This window comes from Condylostylus longicornis, unplaced genomic scaffold (assembly GCF_029603195.1).
Source record: "Condylostylus longicornis isolate FDR11 unplaced genomic scaffold, ASM2960319v2 ptg000081l, whole genome shotgun sequence".
Classification (NCBI taxonomy): domain Eukaryota; kingdom Metazoa; phylum Arthropoda; class Insecta; order Diptera; family Dolichopodidae; genus Condylostylus; species Condylostylus longicornis.
The window spans coordinates 156,014-176,361 of record NW_026578049.1 but is presented as its reverse complement, the minus strand read 5'-3'; the positions used below and the strand labels follow the sequence as shown (position 1 = coordinate 176,361).

Sequence of the window (20,348 nt, the reverse complement as noted above, 5' to 3'; positions counted from 1 at the left end):
TTAATATTTATAAAGGTATGTTATATACAATTTACATTATAATAATTTTACTTGTATTAATATTGATAATATAATTTTTATTATATTATTCTTGTTTTTTTTATTATTTTAATTTTTTTCATAAAAAAATGTGTATTCAATAGTTTTTTTTTAAATTTTTATTAAAAAGTATTATTTTATCATTGATAACAGGTACTCTATAGCTATATAATTTTTTGTATTTTTAAATATTGAAAATAGAAATACTATAATTTTTATGAAATTTATGAAAATTGAATGCTAAAAAGTACAGTACTTCAATGCTTTATATAATAAATAGTTTTACTACACGAACGAAAGAAGTAATAACATGAATAATTTTAAAATTAAAATACAAATTGAATTGCTTTGCGAAAATTTTAACAAAATATGAAAAAAGAAAAAAAAAATTTAAAATTATAATTTTTAGCACCTTTTTACTGAATAAAAACTATTATACAATTTATTATATTGTATGTCCTAACTTGATTGTATATCATTTCTTTGAATAAATTGTCGAACAAAATATTTAAAAAAAAAACGAATATCTATAATAATACGTGCATTCTTAAAAAAAATAATTGAAAACATTTTGATTCTAATAATAATTTTTGAAAAACAATTAAGTTAATATTTTGTGAAACTATAAAAATTTATAAGAGATTTAAAGATTGTCTCATATATTAAAAACATTTTCTAAAACTTTAAAGATATAAAAAAAGAAATTCTATATAAGAAAAATTATCAAAGTTACTATTTAATTTTTTATAATCAATTTATATTAAATTATGGATTATTAAAAATGAAACTTTGTAAATATGAAGTTATTTAAAATTTTAATTGTTAAACCTGTAAATGGCTTGTTATAAATGTTAATTGATTAAGAAACTATAGTTAATTTAATTTTTTTATAATAATTAACTAAACATAATTAGTATTAGGAAATTAAAGAAGGTAAATTGTAAGATGGGGAGAATGTCAATTAAATTAAAAAAAGTATTCAGTATTTTTTTCTTTTTATTGTTTTTTGAATAATAGGAATTCTTGTGTTTTTTTTTAGGAAAAAGAAAATATTTTTGCCAGCAAAAATATTTATATTTTAATTTGTTTTCTTTTATATTTTCAGAAATTTTCATAACAATTTTATTTTATATAAAATTTCGTATATAGCATTCATTAAATTTATTTTTTTCTTTATCTATAATTTTCAATACTTATCGTTTTTATTTTGCTATTATTTTTATTTATATAAATTTTTGTTATATAATTTTTATTCAAAGTTTGTTATGAAAAAAAGTCTTTTTCTTTTTTTCCCTTTTATTACATCCGTTTCATAAATACATATACACAAATATGTATAAAAACCTAATCGTAAACATACACAACTATTTAATTTTTAAAAAATTCTTTAAAGCTTTTTTTTATTATATTTTTTTTTTCATATATTTTTTTTGTTTGTTTGAAAATTAAATTTTTGAAAATAGAATTATGTATGTAAAAATAACACCTAGTAACATTTATTCAATTTTATGAAAATTTATATTTTAATTTTTTTGTTTTTAAATTTAAGAATTTTTACTTGGTAAATTTTTGCTTTCATTCATTTTACTTGTTCTTTCGGTTTTTTCTTCTATTGTAATGCAAGCATTTTTTTCATATATATAAAAAAAAATGTTATTATTGTTTCTCGTATGATATGCAACCTTAATTTCTTATACTATAAATTTCCTTTTACACATATTATAATAAATTAAAATTTGTTTTTAATTTTATTTTTAAAGGTAGGGTCAATGGAAAAGAAGAATTTTGAGATTTTGGAGCAGGATAGATCGACTAAATTTCATATTTTTTTTTTTTTAGAAATTCAAACTGTGTATTCCATCATCAAAATGCGCTTTGTTATTTGACATCGATTTGCAATTTATTATTATTTAATATTAATAATTCTTTCAATTCATTTGTAAGTAAAATATTTTTTTTAAAATTTATATGAATAAAATTATGTTAAGTACTTTAATTAAATTTGAATTAATTTTTATCTTACATTTCTTTTTAATTTTTTTAAATATTTAATTTTAGGGTTATGACAATTTTCATATGGCATTGAATTATTCAAATATTATTTTGATCAAAAATTTTCAATTGCAAATTGTATCTACATTATTGCACATATTTGTATTTATTATAAAAATTATAATAAATTATAAAAGAAAGTATTTGGATTATTAATAAAAACAATTAAGTATTAATTAAAATAAACTTATTAAATTACAAATTAATCTAAAATGAAAAAAATTATAAAATTAATATGTAAAATTGGAAATTAATAAAGTTCAGGAAACATATTGCTCTATACTTAATTTTAAGAATAACATGTAACTAAATACCTATGCAAAATTTAATTACTTACTGTTATTTTTTATTTGGACATTTTAAATTAAAGATATAAATAATTTAAATGATTTTTTGTTGAAAAGAATAATAAAATTTGGACACTATTTCTTTAAAAACAAAATATGAGTAAGAAAAATTTATTTTTCTTACCCATGTAAATATTTTTCAATGCTTTTTTTAAACAAAATATAAAATAAAATTGAAAAAAAAAAGAATTTACAAATGTCTGAACTTTGGAATTCTTTAATTTCCCTTCCTATAACTTTAAACTTTTCGTTTATAGTTTTAAATCTATTCCAATTAATAGGTTAATGACGTTAAACATTTCCTCGTATTTTACTTCTTTAATCAAAATTATTTCAATAAAAATTAATTTACTTTTTTTAATAAAAATAGTGACATAAGTTTGTATTAATTTTTTTTTTCTTTTTATAAATTTTAATTAAAACTTTATAAAATTTATTATAAAGTCTTAAATTCAGATTTCAAATAAGAAGGATGGGAAGATTTATAACGAAAATAAAATTCTAAAATAATTTTTTAATATTTAGAAGTAAGAATTTCCTCAAAACCTCAAGTGCACAAACATATAGTTATGGTCATAAAAAAATATAGTATAGGTAGATCTAAACTAAAATTAAAAGGGGAATAAAAATATGAAATAAAATAAAATAAAATAAAATTATTTTTTTTTAATGAAAAATAATTGTTTTTTATTTAAAAATTATTTAAAAAGTTTTTTGTTTTAATATCTACATATTAATTAATTTAATTATAAAATTATTTTAATTTAATCTATAATATGAATTTTTTTTTGCTTTTTAATTTTTAAAGTAAAAAATTATATATATATATGTAAATTTTAAGAATTTGTTTTTTTTTTTTTTTTCATTTCTGTTTTAAGTTACATTTTTTGTATTTTATTTTAAGGTTAACAACAAACGAATTATTTGGTTAATTTGTTTTTTTAATTTTATTCTTGCTGATTTTTTGAATTAAACTCGATATAATTAAATATATATAATTTCATATTTATGATATATTATATGATACACATATTATTTTTGCTATTATTATCAGTATATTTTATTTTTATAGAATTTAAGAATTTTTGCAAATTTTTTTTATTGTAAATCATTATAATTTTATATATAAGATTTTTATTCTTAGTTTCCATTTTTACCTACTAATATATAGAGTAAATGCAGAATTTTAATTGATTTTATTGAAAGTTGATAAAAATAATATTTTGATTTAATCTTTAATCAAGTTTAAGTTTTCGAATATTGTTAAAAAATTTAAATTTGCTGGAAAAGAAAAAATGTTTTTGTATTCGGTTTAAGATAAGTCATTTGTTCATAATAAAATTTTAAAAATCATAAAATTGATCAATAAGAATGGATTATTTTGGATTAGGATAGTCATAAATAATGAAATTGAATATATTTAATAATTAAGAAAAAATTCAATTAAATCAATTAATTCTGAATATACTACAATTTTTAATTGTTGGATAGTTTTATAATTTCCTCTATATCATAATTTTTTATTTTAGTTATTAATCTTATTTTAAATTTCATTAAAAAATCTGTTAATTATTATTTAATTATTTGTATATATTAAATTATATTTCTTTGCTTACAACATTTGACTGTCATATGCTAATTATATGAATTTTTTGTATTTACATAATTATACATAATGCATATATGTATTTTCTTTTATATTTTATTACATTTTTTTTTTTGTATATTTTCTTTCTTACTTAAATATTCGTAATTATATTATTCTATATGATAGAAAAAAAAATGCCCCGCAATATTAAATTTTGAATATACTTACATACAATTTTTAGTTAATTGATTTTTTTTAAATATATGAACTTTTTTAATTATATATTAAAATTTTTTTATACACATTTTCACATATTATTTTTATTATTATTTTATTTATTGTGAATATGAAAGTACAAAAATGAAAAAATAAACATTTTGCGGTATTTTTAAGCATTGAGACAATGTTTTTTGTTTTAATGTTACATAAAAAAAATTCTTTTTTTTGCTTTTTTTTTTAATTTTTTTGCAATGTATTTTATGTTACTATAATTATTTAAACAATTTTGTTTTTAATTTTATTAATATTTTATTTTTCAATGACTTGTTTTGTCATCTTTTTTTCTCTTATTAAAATTTATTATTTATCATTTTCTCTTTTTTTATTTTAATTTTTTTTTAAAGATTTACTTAACTTTTTTGTAGTAATATATAAAATACATATTATTATATAATATATGAACATGTTATATAATATTGATTCATATTTAAATTTATTAATAAATTAGTCCTTCAGTGCTCTTCAAATTTTAATCACGGCGAAGTGTGGTACACTCTTTTTTTTTCTTACAATTGATTATTTATAAATTTTAACATTATTGTTGATTTTCTGATTGGTATATTTATGGATTAATTTTATATATTGCGTGAAAATTAATACATATATATATATATATACATGTAAATAAATATTTTATTATAAAATAAATTATATTCATAAATTTAGTGTTTACGGATAATTATAAATGATATTATTAAATGTATTAGAAATGTTAATACTTTAATATAAATACAATTATATCGTTTTCGGTTGCACAAATAAATTTTCACCATCTATATATAGTTTTAATATTAGCAATTCTAATTTTAATTTTTTGTTGATATTTTTTGATACCAGTAAAGGTTATATAAATATTGTATATAATATAATATTTTATTAGACACAATATTATTAAATATCAATTGTTTTTTTACATTTATTTGAGTGTAAAACTTATAATTTTTTATTTATATAAGTTTATTTCATATAATTTTTATTATTTATTTACAAAAATATAATTACGAGTATAGACGAATGTAATAATAATACTAATATATTAGAAATATATCTTAATGCTTATACATGATTTATATATAAAAAAATACATATATGTATTTATATATATTATTTGTGTATAATTCGAAAAAGTAAAATATAATTGCATATTTTTAAAATAATATTGTGAATTAAAAAGAAATAAAATTTTTAATTTTTACTTTATGTTTTGTATTGTTTTGTAATTTTTTTTCAAAAAAAGCTTTGTTTTTTTTTTTCATGCTGTATAATTAATCGACTTTTAATTTTTTAATGAAATTTTATTAAAATATTAAAAATTAATTCCGTTTTTCGTATATTTTTTTTTAATGCTATAAATATATATTGCATATATTATGTGTATAATGAAATATAATGAAACGTATATTAAATGTTTGTTTCTCTATTTTATAAATAAACATTATATTAAAACCGTTTATATTAAAAAAATAAATATATAAAACAATAATAATAATTTATTGTAATAACTAATTAAATTGTTAAATAATTGCAACAAATAAAAATAAAAATAAAAATTCAAGAGGAAAAATAAACGAGATTCCGAATTTATTATATATTTAACAATTAAATTTAAGTATAAAAAATAGAAAATTATTAAAAAAATGTGTTAGATTTATTTTGTTTTTTTAATTCAATAACTAAATGTTTTTTTAAGTTCTATAAAATAATATTTTTATCATTTACAATAATCGTATAACATAATTGTTTTGTTTTTTTCTTTGTTTTTGTAAAAAAAAGTATAAAAGTAAAAAAATATTTTCTTTTTTTTCTTCTTTTAAAAGATTGTTTTTATTATATCAAATTAAAATTACATACCAAAAAAAAATGTTTATATAAAAAAACAGAAATAATTACATATTTCAAAAAAAAATTAAATTTAATTTTAAAGTATAAAAATCAATTACAAAAATTGGGGACTAAAATCTAATTATTATTATTTAAAAAATCTTAAAAAATAAAAATTATAATTATATCTTTCATATTATATTTTAGTTGAAAAATACAAATTATTAACAAATATTTTTAATAAAAAAAAAAGACAAAATTATTTATGAATATTTAAAAAAAAATCTTATATTAGTAATTAATTAATTTATTTTATTAATACATTTATTAATCAAATAATTTTATTAAAATACCAAATAAATAAATAAAACTTTTCATTTGTTTTTTTATTAAACATAAAATTTTTATTTATTAATAAAACAGAATTTAAAAAAAATTATCTTAACTAATGCAAAATTTAATTTACATATTTTTCATAATAATAAAAATTCAAAAAAATAAAAAATAAAATGTAAAAAATTAATTGCGTATATTCTATGAAAAGTAATAATTATAACAGTTTTGTAAGTAATCTAGAATTATCTCTTGTATTATTCGATTATTGGTTTTTTAATTCTTTTCGATTCCAAATATAATCGAATATAATAAAAAATACTTTTAACAAATAATTTAATCTAAAAATGATAAAAGTTATCAAAGAAAAATTTTTTTTTTTTTTGCCGTATTGAAAATATCTCTTGAGGCTTTAAAAAAAATCAGAAATATCTAATAAATGTTTAATTGAAGTGCTTTAATTTTAAAAATATTAATGATGATAATTTACAGCTTGATTGTGCATCTTACTTTTACATTTATCTCTTTTTAAGACATTCTCAAATCAGAATTTTTAATTTTTTCATTTGTATTTCCTAATTTTTTGTCAAAATATTATCAGCAAAAATTTTAAAATATCAATGAAACTTGCCGTCTTTAAAAACAACATGACGGATTGGATTTGAAAATGACATTGTAAGAAAATTGGGAGTTGCACTCCCATGAGTAAAAAGGAAGGTACACAATTGGGTTGTTTTTTTTACTATTTTTTTATATTAAAAAAAAGCAAATATATTTTTATGTGTAAAGAACCCGACAGAAAATTTGGGAAACAAAAAAAAAAAATTAATAATATGTTTTTCTTATCATAAAAAATATGTCATTTAAAAAAAAATTTTTTTAAAATTATCGTAAAACATTTTAATTTCTCAATTTTTTTTTTAAAATCTTGTTATAATGGGACTTGGTTGTAATATTTTTTTTTCGTTTTCTTTGTCTATGTTGTTTAATTCTTTTACCATATACTTGTTCTCATACATACAAACATATATATAATCGTATAAAATGCACATATTTATTAATTATATATTTTTTATTAAAAACTTAAATACATGTTATATATTATATGTATATATTATGCATATATACTTAATTCTTATTCAAGAATGTTTCTTATTTAAGTTTTTCATATTTTTTACTATTTTTCTTTTAATTTAAATTTCGGCGTTTTATGTTTTTTGTTTGTATGTATATTGTAGTTACACTATTTTTCTGTTTTTGTTTTATACAATTTGTATTTATGTATATCTACATATATAGGTAATATTAATTTTGTTTTTTTATCTAGTTTTATTTTTGAATTTCTAAAATTTGTTTTTTTTTTTTGTATTTTTGGTAATAATTTTTTTTTCCAAAATTTTGTAAAAAAAAAACAAGAAATACAATTTGCTTACTTAATTGTGGTTATTTTCTAACGGTATTTGTTTGCTTTTATTTTTATTTTGGTTATGTAAAAGGAATAATTTTTGTTTATTTTCTTTATTTACTAGTTTTTTTTGTTAAGAAATATTTTCTAAATTTTTTTCATATTTTATATTTTTCTATAATTCTTGTATATAGTTTCAGTTTTGGTTTTTGTTTATTTTTTAAAATTTTTTTTTTCGTTTAGTTCAAGTTGGTGGGTAGCTTTGCCTGAAATTATATAAGAAAAAGAAAAATAATAATCTTTTAAATTTACCTCTGTTTTCTTGCTATTTCGTTTTTCTTTAATATCAATACTTTGTTTACTTGTTTTCTTTGTTTTTGTCTTAAATTTTAAATAATATGTTTGTTGTTATGTTTTTTTTGCTCTTTTTTATTAATTACGATTATATAATATAGGATTAAACTTTAATTTTTTTTAAATTTATTGAGTTCTATTTGCTTTTTTTTGCTTGTTATACATAATTTTTGAAAAGAAGATAATTTTGAACCTTCTTTTTTGAGTTTATTTTTTGAATTAATTATACAGGTATTATATGTATTTGAAACTGTTTAGGCTAGAAATTTATTTAAAAAAAATTCTGTTTTATTTTTTAAGCATGTTGAACTAAAAAGTTTATAATTTGTTTTATTTTATATTAAAATACAAAATCGTTTATTTAATTATAAACTTTTTACAAATATAGACTTTCTAAAATAGATAGAAAAAAGAGAATTTTTTTTGAATAAATTACTTTTGTAAACTGTTTTTCATATTTGTTTAAGAAATTATTAATTTTTTTATGATATATAAGAAAATTTTGCTTAAAAATTGTAATTTTGTATTTAAAAAATAAATTAGAAAAAATTTTTTATTGTATAACAGTATAAGAAGAATATATGAGAATAAACATTTATTAGAATAATGGGAAAAGTTAATTCTTAGTATTTAAGATAAGGATTAAAAAAAAATTACGCTTAAAAAATAAATAATTAAGAAAAAGAAAAATTAAATGAAAATCAAATGTTAAAAAATAAAATATTAATTTTCTTTAACGTCTTTTATTTTAGTTTTTATTTTTTATTAAAGATCTTTTTTAAAAACATTCTTAGAGAATAAATCACAAAATTTTATATTGGGTTTTTTTTTTTTTTTTAGTTTTTGTTATATAAAAAATAGAAAAAACGATGAAAATGAATTTTTATAATTTTTATTTCTAATATTCACGATTTTTTGTTTTTTATCTATGTATTTAATTTTTTTTATATTAAATCTAAGTTAATATAGTATCAAAAACAAATTTTGAAAATTTTATTATTTTAAGTATATAAATATATTTATGTATGTACACATATAACGTATAATTCGGCTATTGCGGAAAGTAGTGAAAATTTCTTTTAATGTTTTTTATTTTTGGTAATATTGCAAATAATTTTATTTTGTTTTTGAAATGAATAACATTTTGTTTTAGTCCGGTCGTTTCTCAGCGCATCAAAGAATTGACAATTATGTCAATCATATCGTGTTAAATTTTATAAAATGACAAGCATAATTTTTGAAATTGACATAATATTGAAATTTTATTCATCATTTATGCATTAATTTTTAAGAAAATGCAAAAAATTAATATAATTGTCAAATGCGTTGGTAAGATTTGCTGAGATAATAGACCCTTGCGTTGTGACGGGTTGGAATTCATGGCTAATATCAATTACAAGCATTTAACATATGCACTTGCAAATGCTAAGTACATATATACTTTGGAAATAAAAATTTTTATAATGCGCTAGAGGCATTTTTTTGTAAACATATGCTTTAAACTACATTTAAGTGTTTTACTATAATAATTATTTTGTGGTTGTCTTCGATTTGAATTGTTAATTTTTTTTTATTTAGTTTTGTGTTTTACATGAAAATCTGAAATTTAACTTAAAGTATAGAAACTTAATACTGAAAAAATTGCAAAGTTCTTAGTCAGATTTTTTTTTTGAATTTAATACTTAAACTATTATAGTATTTGTATAAAATATTGGGTTGTATAACACTATATACAAAAAAAATTTGAATTATTAATATGCGTATCTTATATTGGAATTTATTAAAATATATAGTATAATATTTAATAAAATAATAAAAATTTTTCAATATTAACATTATTATCAGATTTTATTGATATTACAAAAATTTTAGTACGAATAAGAATACACACTTTAAAATTAAAATTTACCCGTATTTCCAAAATTTTTATTTTGAAAATCAAGTTAATTATTTTTTATATTTGCAAAATGTATGTTGCCAATAATTTTTCTGCATTCTACTTTTTAATGACATTTAATCTTTATGTATTCATTTATGTATTTCGTAATTTAAATTTCCACTACTTTCTTTTTCAAATATTCTAGTTTTAAATGTAACTTACACTGAATTTATTTTATTTGTTTTTCTGTTTTTCTCTAATCTAGAACTAGATATTTATGTAAGCATGACTTTAATATATTGTTATAATTATTATAAAAATCATTTTATTGATTTTTTAACTTTTATTTTTGTTGGTTTTCTCCCTTTTTTCTTTTAACAAACATTTTGACTGTTTTAGACTATTATAGAATGCTTGTTTGCCATCTTGAATGAAATAAAACAGTTATTTGATAATAAATATTTTGTTGATTTTTTGTTCATTTGTTTTTGTATTTACGTGTATGTAATGTGTTTGTATTATAGTTTAAATGTAGAAAAATATTTTCATATTAATTTGTTTTTTTTTTTCTTTTTTTATTATTATTTATCTGCAAAATTTCGTAATTTAATATTATGAAAAAATAATTAAAAATAAAAAAATAAATTTTTTTTATATTCTTTTAGTTATTTTTTTCTGAGTTTGGTTTTTTGTTTTATTTTAACTATATCTTTCGTCTGCTTTTTCTTTTATATCATTCTAGTTATTTTAAAAGCTTTTTCATTTTTCTTTTTCAGATATCTTTATTTAATTAGCAACCAAAAGGTGCTGATAAGGGCCGGTACTGGAATAGAATGAATTAAGACCATCCATTATTTTTGAAGTATCTTGTTGTTGATTTCCAGCTGTACCATTAATGGAATTAACAGCACCACCATTATTTACAGTGGAATTACTATTATTTGTAGTTGTTGTATTATTTATTTGAGCAACAACAGATGCTGAAGTTGGAACCGATGATGTTGATACTGATATTCCAGATGTCGAAGTATTATTATTATTGGCAGCACTATTACTATTATTGGTATTATTAGTATTATTATTAAGATTGCTTCCGATAACACCATTTGTTGCTGCTGAGTTTTGTTGTTGGTGTGATTGATTTTGCTGCTGTTGTTGTTGTTGTGACTGCTGCTGTTGTTGTTGTAATTGTTGACTTGCTTGCTGTAATGGAGGCGGTCCATGCTGTTGTTGTTGTTGCTGCTGTTGATTATTTAAACCATAATATGAATGTGGCTCCATATATGATGAAAATTTACTGCCGATTGGTAAATTACCACCATTGGTATATAACCCATTGGTATCAGGATGGAAATGATCAAATATGTTACGTGGAGCAACACCATTGTTTTGATGATTATTTGTTGCAGCAACGGCAGCAGCAGCAGCAGCTGCAGCTGCAGCGCTGTTATTACCAAATTGATGAGCATACATGCCCATACCATTTAAATTTGTGGGAAAATAAAATGGATCATTTTGAAGTCCCAAAGTTAATGGATTTGGTGATAGAGATCGTGATGGAGAAGCTTGACCAATTGGACCAAAATGATTTGATGTAGTACCATTTGCTGGTCCATGGGAATGATGAAGTTGCTGTTGCATTGCACGTTGTTTAATATAATTGGAAAATTCAGTTGGTGACATGCGATAAGAGCTAAAAATATTATCATTAGCAAAAAGAAAATTAGGATATAAAAATAAGCCAAAATCTACCTGCTAGTTCTTTTTGAACTTGTCTTTAATTTTGTGCTGCCGAATTTTGTTTGAGCAAATGTTGCTGTCGTAAATGTAATTGGTGCCTGTGTACGTGGTAAAAAGGTACCAGCTGCAACATTTGGGCTTGTATTTAGATTTCCTTTGAATGTAGGTGATGTTGATGAAGTTGGTGATGTACCTTGTGGTGATGTTTTTGGACTTAAATTTAATCCATTTAATCCGTTGGTAACAGCATCGATTGGCCTAAAACATTGTGCCTCTGGGTTGAATGTTTTTGTTACTTCGCGATCAGCTGATGAAGAATCTTCGGCATGATCATGATGTTCTGAGAAAAGAATCTGTAAAAAAAAATTTTTTTTAAAAATGTAAATATTATTTTTTTATAGAAATTACTTTGACAGCTCCTTTTTCTCCAATGCGATATGAAACTTCACCTGGATCAACCCAAACTGACAATTCAGCTGGAAGGTTTTCAAGAATATCACTGATCGGTACACCACTTTCTCTGGCGGCTTTTTCTAAAACCTGATCAATTGGATCACCAGTTTTTAAGCATCGGAATGCAGATCCCTTAATAAAAAAAGAAGACGGGGATTTAAATATGTGGAGATAAGTAAGATAACAAGTTTTAAAAACACTTATGTCATATGTATCATATGTATTACTATATCTCTTTATTTTTACGTAAATTCATGAATTTAAGTTAATAAATTTCAAATATGTACCTTAAATGGTTTTTCGGGATACCAATGCCCTTGAAATTTGTCCTTTAATGCTTTCTCTAATTCTTCGCCAAATAAATTGACACGTCGTCTCGGCAGTTTATTATATAAATAAGAAATAACAAAATTTAAAGCTACTTGAACTTCTATATGCATCTTGGAATTGTTTGTATTTTCACTACTATGTTTTTAATATTGATATTAAAATACTCCTTAAGTAAAATATATTTATAATTTATTGTAAATTTAAATTTTTTGTTAGCAATTTGTTTAATATTATCTTCTTTGGTTTCTCGTTTGTGTATTATGATGTATGCATATACTTCAATTATAAAACATTGGCAACTGTTCTGTACCTTCCAAATAAAAATAAACAATTAAAATTGTTTTATTTTTCCGCTTTTTTATAAACTTTGATCTAGAAGTATAAAATATAAAAAAAAAATAAATTATTTGTGGAATAAAAAATTAAATTTGAAATTTAACTAAATATTTTGATTGAAAATTGAAATTAATTAAAAAGTGATAGTTTGTCATTATTTTTATGTTATTAGAAAATTATTAAAATCTTTGTTATATTTTTGATTGTATATTTTTAGGTTTCTGATACGAGTTTAAGGGTAAGATTCTTCATAAATTTTTCAAACTATAATAAGGATGCGGAGTTTCCAGTTCATCCAGTTCAGTCAGAACTTAAAAACGACTAATTAATTTTAACGTTAGCGTTTAGTTAATTAAATTTAATTTAGAATGTATAGGAAGAGCTTCTCGGAACAAGTCGAAACAACAGTTTTGGTTCGATTTGTCGGTCGAAACAATCAGTAGTTCAATTTGTTCCAAAATGTTCAGAAAAACTAAAATTCAGATTGCCAAATTTTGTGATTTGCGTTTTAAAATCAAATTAATTTAAATAGAAAAATTATATTTTCATTTTTCCTGTAAAATTATGTATTTACTTTAATTAAAAACCACATTAATTTTTTGGATTTTACTTAATTAAATAATTTCATCTTTTATTTTTTTGTGTTTTTGAACATATTTTTATAAAGTTTTTTCAAAGTACTTATTATTTTTAATATTTGTGAACACGTTAATAGGTATAATGTTATATAACACATTATTAATAAATTTAACTCATGGCTAAATTACAATCAAAGGAAAGTAATTAAATATTTCCTTCTTGTATATAACGTTATGTATGAAATGTTACCTTGACTTTGATTCTATAAAATGTAAATATTTTGTAGTGCTCCTACGTATGTACATAATTTACACATATAAAATTAAATACATCAAACGTTATATCTGTAAACATTTTATAAACATCTTTACTGATATACAAGTATTTATGCAAGCAAGTAAAATTTTTCTGAAGAATTTTTTTAATTACAATTTTTAAATTAAAAGAATGACTTGAGTTATTATTTTTTCATCAAAATTCACAGACATGACGTGCCTTCATAAGTTTATTAAATAATGGTTAAAAATAATAATATAATTTAAATTTTAATTATTTAGCAAAAGAACCTTATGTTTAAGTAATTTACGAAGTATGACAAGTTATAATTTTTCGATTGAGGCATATATAGAATTTTGTGCATTTTTGACTTTAATAATGTTTTAGGCATCTCAAAACTTTTTAACCTTAGCGCTGTTTCGGGTTCTTATGTAAGTTCCAAGGTTTAATGTTACTCTTGCTATCTTCCATTATGTCTTAATAAATGAGTAATCTTTATAGAATGTTTTTAACAAGTGGAGTTTTTAAACAACTAATGATATTCTTCATTAAACGAAATTCAGAAAGGTTACTCAATAATAAAAACGGTCAGTTATTAAAGTTATCGGGAACCGGGTTCATTAGATCGTCAGGTTAATTTGATTCTTGGATTGTGTTTAAAAGATATTTGAATTATGGAAATTGTTGTAGAGTTAAGGTAAAAATAAAAAACTGTAGTTATGGACTAAGTTACACATTAAGTAATAATTTTACTTAAAAGCTTAGAATAATAATAATTTTTTTTTGTATTATTATTATAATATATCAATTAATATGCATTGAATAATGTTAATATTAAATTAGTATTTCACATAATAAACCAAGAATCCTTTACAATTTTCCTTTTAAGTATACATACTCATATTTATTACGCTTTATTCTTTCAACAGTTTTACTTTTTTCTATCTAAAAAAAAGAGGTATCTATCCACTAAAGAGGTATTTTTTTGTTTTAAGTGAAATACAATTGCGAAAGAAGATGAAATGGAGATAGTTGCAAAATGTAATAGAATCAGTTATTGTATAGTTTTTTAAATAAATTACTAGCAAATTTTTATGTACGCTTAAGTAATCAAATTATTAATGTGTATATATGAGATAAGATTCTTTTTTCCCGCACCTAAATTTTTGAATAGCATTATTTTAAATTTATTTTTTGAACAAAAAATAGCGTTTATAACAAAAAAAAGTTCTTTTCCTTTTCATCTTAAAAATTACAATATTTTCAATAATTTAAAAATCTAAAAGTCATAAAAAACAAATTATAATAGACCATTTTATTAATATTTCAGACATAAATTAAATTGTTGTTAAATTTGTTTTCAATGTTTGATCTTGCTTTTCAAAGTTTAAATACATACATACATACATGTACATAGTTATATTGTTTTTTTGGCATGAAACTAAAATTCTTTGGAAAATATGAAAAAAAAAAATTAATCGAAATTTGTGTTTATAAGTTGTATATAATTATGTACAGAAAAAAATAGCGTATTTCTGTTTATTTCGCATTTTCATTGAATTTTCCATCTTTAAAAGAAAAACTTGACATGATTTTATTTAATTTTATTTTTATGCGATAGATTTTATTTGCTAAAAATTTTGATTTTAACAATTAAATGAAAGAATAATGTGAAATCAATAATTTTTGATTATCATATTAAATGTTTCGTTTTTCATTCTATCTTCTAAATTTCAGATTTAATTGGCATATTTCTGTATATTGTAATTTTTTGGTATTATTGAATTTTGTGAATTAAATTTTAAAATATACAATTCCGTATGTGGCAGCTGAAGTATGTACATATGTATGTATATATTTTTATTTTTTTTTGGACCCAATGTTAATAAACTAATTTTCGAATTTTTATCAGAAAATATTAATACTATGAAAATATTTTTAGATGGTTCTACCTCAAAGGACTAATGAGAGCTTTGCCAACTTCAAAAAGTATTCGATTTCGAACGATAACTTTTAATAAGATGATTGATGTGTCGAAGACCATGTAATTAACAAATAAAAGAATAATATAAATATAAAGTTCATAATTAATCATTAATGTTTAAAGAACATATTATTATTCATAATTTTTGGGTTGTGTATATTTTATTTTTTGCTCACTTCTATGACATGTAAAAATGAAAATTTCACTATCGTCGCAGATGAACTGTTAAAAATGTGGCGGCAAAAAAAAAAAAACAAACAAGAAAACTTGCCGATAAGTTTTTTTTCCTTTTTTAATTTTACTTTTTTCAGTTCTCAAAAAATTAGTCATTTTTGCAAAAGAAAAACAAGGGAGAGAAAAATAGAGAGAGAAAATTCAAAAATAAACTATTTTTATTTTAAATTTTGTCTTGAAGAATATATTTTATTTTCAAAAAAAAAATTAATTATAATTTTTGGCGAAAATAATTTAAATATAGAACAAAGAAATTAATGATATGTTTATGTCATAGATGAAATTTTAATGAGAAAAAGATAAAACTATAGAAAATATATAATAGATTTTTTCTTTATATACTATTTTACTTGGTGTATCCGGTGTTGGCAGTGATTTTGCATGACGGGCACTGCTGTGTAAAATTGTAAATATTTTTAATATAATATGTAAGTGCTTTTTTATTACTGTACAGATACATACTGGACAAAATAGGTATGGAATTAGAATTACCGAATTATACTAAAAACTTCGTACATATGTATAACTATTATTTTGCAAAATACATTTTAAAAAATTACTGAGATCATTCAAAAAGTTTTTAATTTATTGTATTTTTGTTTCTTTTTAGGATAAAATTTAAAACAATAAATAAACCGAACATAATTTTTGGATACAACTATGCTTGAAGGGTCATAGGAGTTTTTTGAGAACACTCAACTGGAACTTTTTGAGAACATTGAACTAATTAGCATTTAAGCTAATTTTTAAATTTTAGCAATAATGTTAATTATTATCTAATTAGTTGTTATTAATGACAATTAATTAGGGAAAAGCTTAATAATCAATTATTAGTTATGTATTAGTTTATGAGTTAAGTGGTTGTTTGAATAAGGTCAAATACAATTTCAATTTAATTTTTAATAGACGCTTTTTTTAATTTTTTAATATGAACGCTTTTGACAACCTTTAATTGAGGTATTTTTTTATGAATTTATAAAAATAGATTTAGAATTTCAGAAAACTTTCAAAGAGAAAACAAATTGAATTCAAGTTCAAATTCATTTTTCATTTTAAAATCTCATATGAATTTTTTAATCGTTAAACAAAGCACTTTTATTTTCATCTTTTATAGTAAAATTTTATTTGTAAACTTTTCCCTTAGTTTTTTAGTTGTTTAAGTTAATATTAACTATGATAACTCTCTGATGTTTAATTTGAATTTTAAAATTATCATAAAATTGCTGATTATGAAATTTCAAATTATTATAGAAATTAAATAGGCGAATATATAAGAAAGTCACATTTAGCTTAAAATTAATAATAGTTTTATGGTATTAAAAATAATTTTTCTTTTACTAAGAGTTTAAGAAAATTTTAAATTTAGTAAATTTTGATTCAAACTGCAATTCATGTACATTATAGCAGCAAAATATTCAATTTAAAATTGAGAATATTTTGAGTTTTTCTGTTTTTTAAATATTCATTTAATAGAAAAAAAAAAATAAATGTAATAGTAATTGCAAAATTTTAAAAATTTCATTAAATTTTTTATTGAATGTACAAACGTTTCTATAGAAGTTACACAATTATATAAAAATAATTAAATAAAGATAGAAATTTTAATATATAATATAATTTTAATTTAATATATTTATTAAAATTTTTAATGGAAGTTTTGTAAATCGTTATATAATAATATATTTTTATATATTCCCAGAATATTTTTCAAATTATTTTTAACATGCATTTCAATTAATTATTTAATGTAACTTGATTTATTACTCTAAAAACAGTTTCCGTTAGGAATTTAAACAAACTTCGAAAATTTTATTAAAATACATATATCACTTCCATAAAACTATATATTATAAAATTTATTGAATTTTCTAATGTATCATTAAAATTTTTAATGCAATATCTTTCAAATGCTTATGTTTGTTTTTATATTTTTTCACATATGTACTACATATTAAAATAATTCTAATGCTCCTTGGTAGCTTTGCTTTAGTTTTTTATATAAAATATTGTAAGAAAATAAAATGTTACATTAAATCACAATATTATAAGATTAGTTTTATTTTATTAACATAAAAGATGTATTCAAATATATGCATAATTTTCAATGATTGTATATATTTATATTGATCAAAAGGAACGTGTTTATTAAATTAGTTATTTATTAAAAAAGCACTATAAACATGCATGTGTATGTTTCAAAATTGTATGTCCAATTTGTATGTAAAACATATTTTATATAATTTATTTAAAAATATTGTTTTTATAGGGGTATTCACTTTTAATTAAAATGAAAAATTATTTTTTGTCTGGTTATAGTCTTGCATACTTATAGGGGTAATCGGAGAAAAATTAAATACATATTATTTACATACATATATATCTATTTATAGATAAATAAAATACATAATTTGTGCTTCTGTCTTTCAAATGATTACTTTATCTCATTAAATTTTGAGTATTTTGTAAATTTATTAAAAGGTACTACATATTGCTTTTAGAAATGGTATGAAGCAAAATTTAACTATTTGTTGCAAGTTGCAATGTTCATTTAGTTTTTTCCTTGTAAATTTCATATTTTGTCATTTTAAATATCGGAATATGGTAACCATAAATATGATTGTGTTACAATTCAAAATAAAACTTATAAATGAATATTGAATTAAAGATCATAATTTGGCCTCGTGTATTATTTTCAAATACATGAATGTACATATATTCAAAATAAAATTACTTATCAAATTAAATCTCATATACATATCTATATTTTTTTTAAATTTCAATGTTTTCTGACGTACAATTTCTGATAAATCCTAAATAATATGATTGCCACTAAAAAAAAATCTAAAAAATTTCATTAAATAAAATATAAATAGATAAACGAAAATAACATTGGTTTTTATATAGTCATAATGAATTAATTAAATATCTTCATCAAAATTTTATATGTATTTAAAATAATAATATTTTATTAATTATGTTATTTCCTCATATTTTAATTATTTATAAAAGTTTCGTAAATTAACAGTTTTATTTTTTATTTATTATTAATTGGATATTATGTATGTATGTTAATATTTGGAAAATCAGTGGTGGTGGAGAGTTTTTTGAGAAATTATAATTTAATTACACTATTGGGAAATTATATGCAAAAACAACAATTATATTAAGTAAATCAAATTGAAATTATTTTTTTAACTATTTTTATATCTTTTTAACAAAAAATAACAAAAGTGAAAACTAAATTTATAAAACAATTGTATATAATAGTTAAATTTTAACTTAATTTTATTTATGAATTCTTCGATACTGTTTGAGCTTTTTTCTTATGAACTATCGAAGAACTGATTAAAATAAGTTATAATTAAATTATTCAAATGGTTGTTTCAAATTGCTATACTTGATTTATTATTCAAATTTCTTAAAATAGAACAAAATAAAATTTTAATTTTATATGAATTTTCTTCATACATATGTATGTGCTTGGCACAGCATACAATTTCATAAAATATAATATTTTTTGTATTATATAAGTATTTCCTTTTGAAAACTTAAAATTATAAATCAATATAAAAACTTTTGTAGAAATTCTCTTAGGACGAAAAAATAATTTTTTAGAAATGTAAATTTTGTACATATACAAAATTATATTTTATTTTTGATTGTGAAAAACATGTGTGCATATGTTTATCTACTATAGTACAAAAAACAGAAAGAGCAAAAAATCATTACTGCTTATTGAATATTAAAAAAATCCCAGTTGAATTTAGAGAAAAATTTTTTCATCATGGAAATTGGATTTTGTGAATAAAATGTAAAAAAAAATTTTATAAGTTATTTAAAATATAAATATAGTTATGTTAATTGTATATATATAAAAACCTATATATATTTTACCCTAATTCTCATATTATATAAAATTTTCATAAAATAAAATTTATTCCAAGTTTTGAAACAAATAAAAAAATGGATTATAAAATTTTACCCTTGACCTAAATACATATATTTACGTGTATTCAAAGAATATAGACATGTCTATGTATAATCATCCTATATAATATATATAATATATATGAATGCATAATTTTATATTTTCAATTTTATAAATTTAACAAAATTTTTCTACTGAAAAGAAATTCTGTTGAAAAAAGCACAAATTTTTTATTATCAATTTTAAAAATTGAAACTTATAAAAATTTTTGTTAAAATGTGTATACTTATTTTCTTTAATCAAGATTTATGCATGCATGAATTTGCAAGAATTTAGTCCTTTGTAAAATCTATTAAATGTATTAAAAAAATGATTCCAGAAATATTGAAAA

General features: G+C 19.4%; 1 protein-coding gene across 3 annotated transcripts in view; it reads right to left on the bottom strand.

Moving 5' to 3' along the window:
- Window positions 1-8,027: 8,027 nt before the first annotated feature.
- LOC129613268 (myb-like protein P) overlaps window positions 8,028-20,348 on the bottom strand; it is a 132,810-nt gene continuing 120,489 nt past the window's right edge. For all 3 annotated transcript variants that reach the window (XM_055527256.1, XM_055527258.1, XM_055527257.1), the window contains 4 exons: window positions 12,578-12,992; window positions 12,246-12,422; window positions 11,850-12,190; window positions 8,028-11,790 (listed from right to left, as the gene is read on the bottom strand). In XM_055527256.1, coding sequence (XP_055383231.1) covers window positions 10,884-11,790; window positions 11,850-12,190; window positions 12,246-12,422; window positions 12,578-12,730 — 1,578 coding nt within the window. In that variant the 5' untranslated portion in view covers window positions 12,731-12,992 and the 3' untranslated portion in view covers window positions 8,028-10,883. The remainder of the gene's footprint in view (window positions 11,791-11,849; window positions 12,191-12,245; window positions 12,423-12,577; window positions 12,993-20,348) is intronic.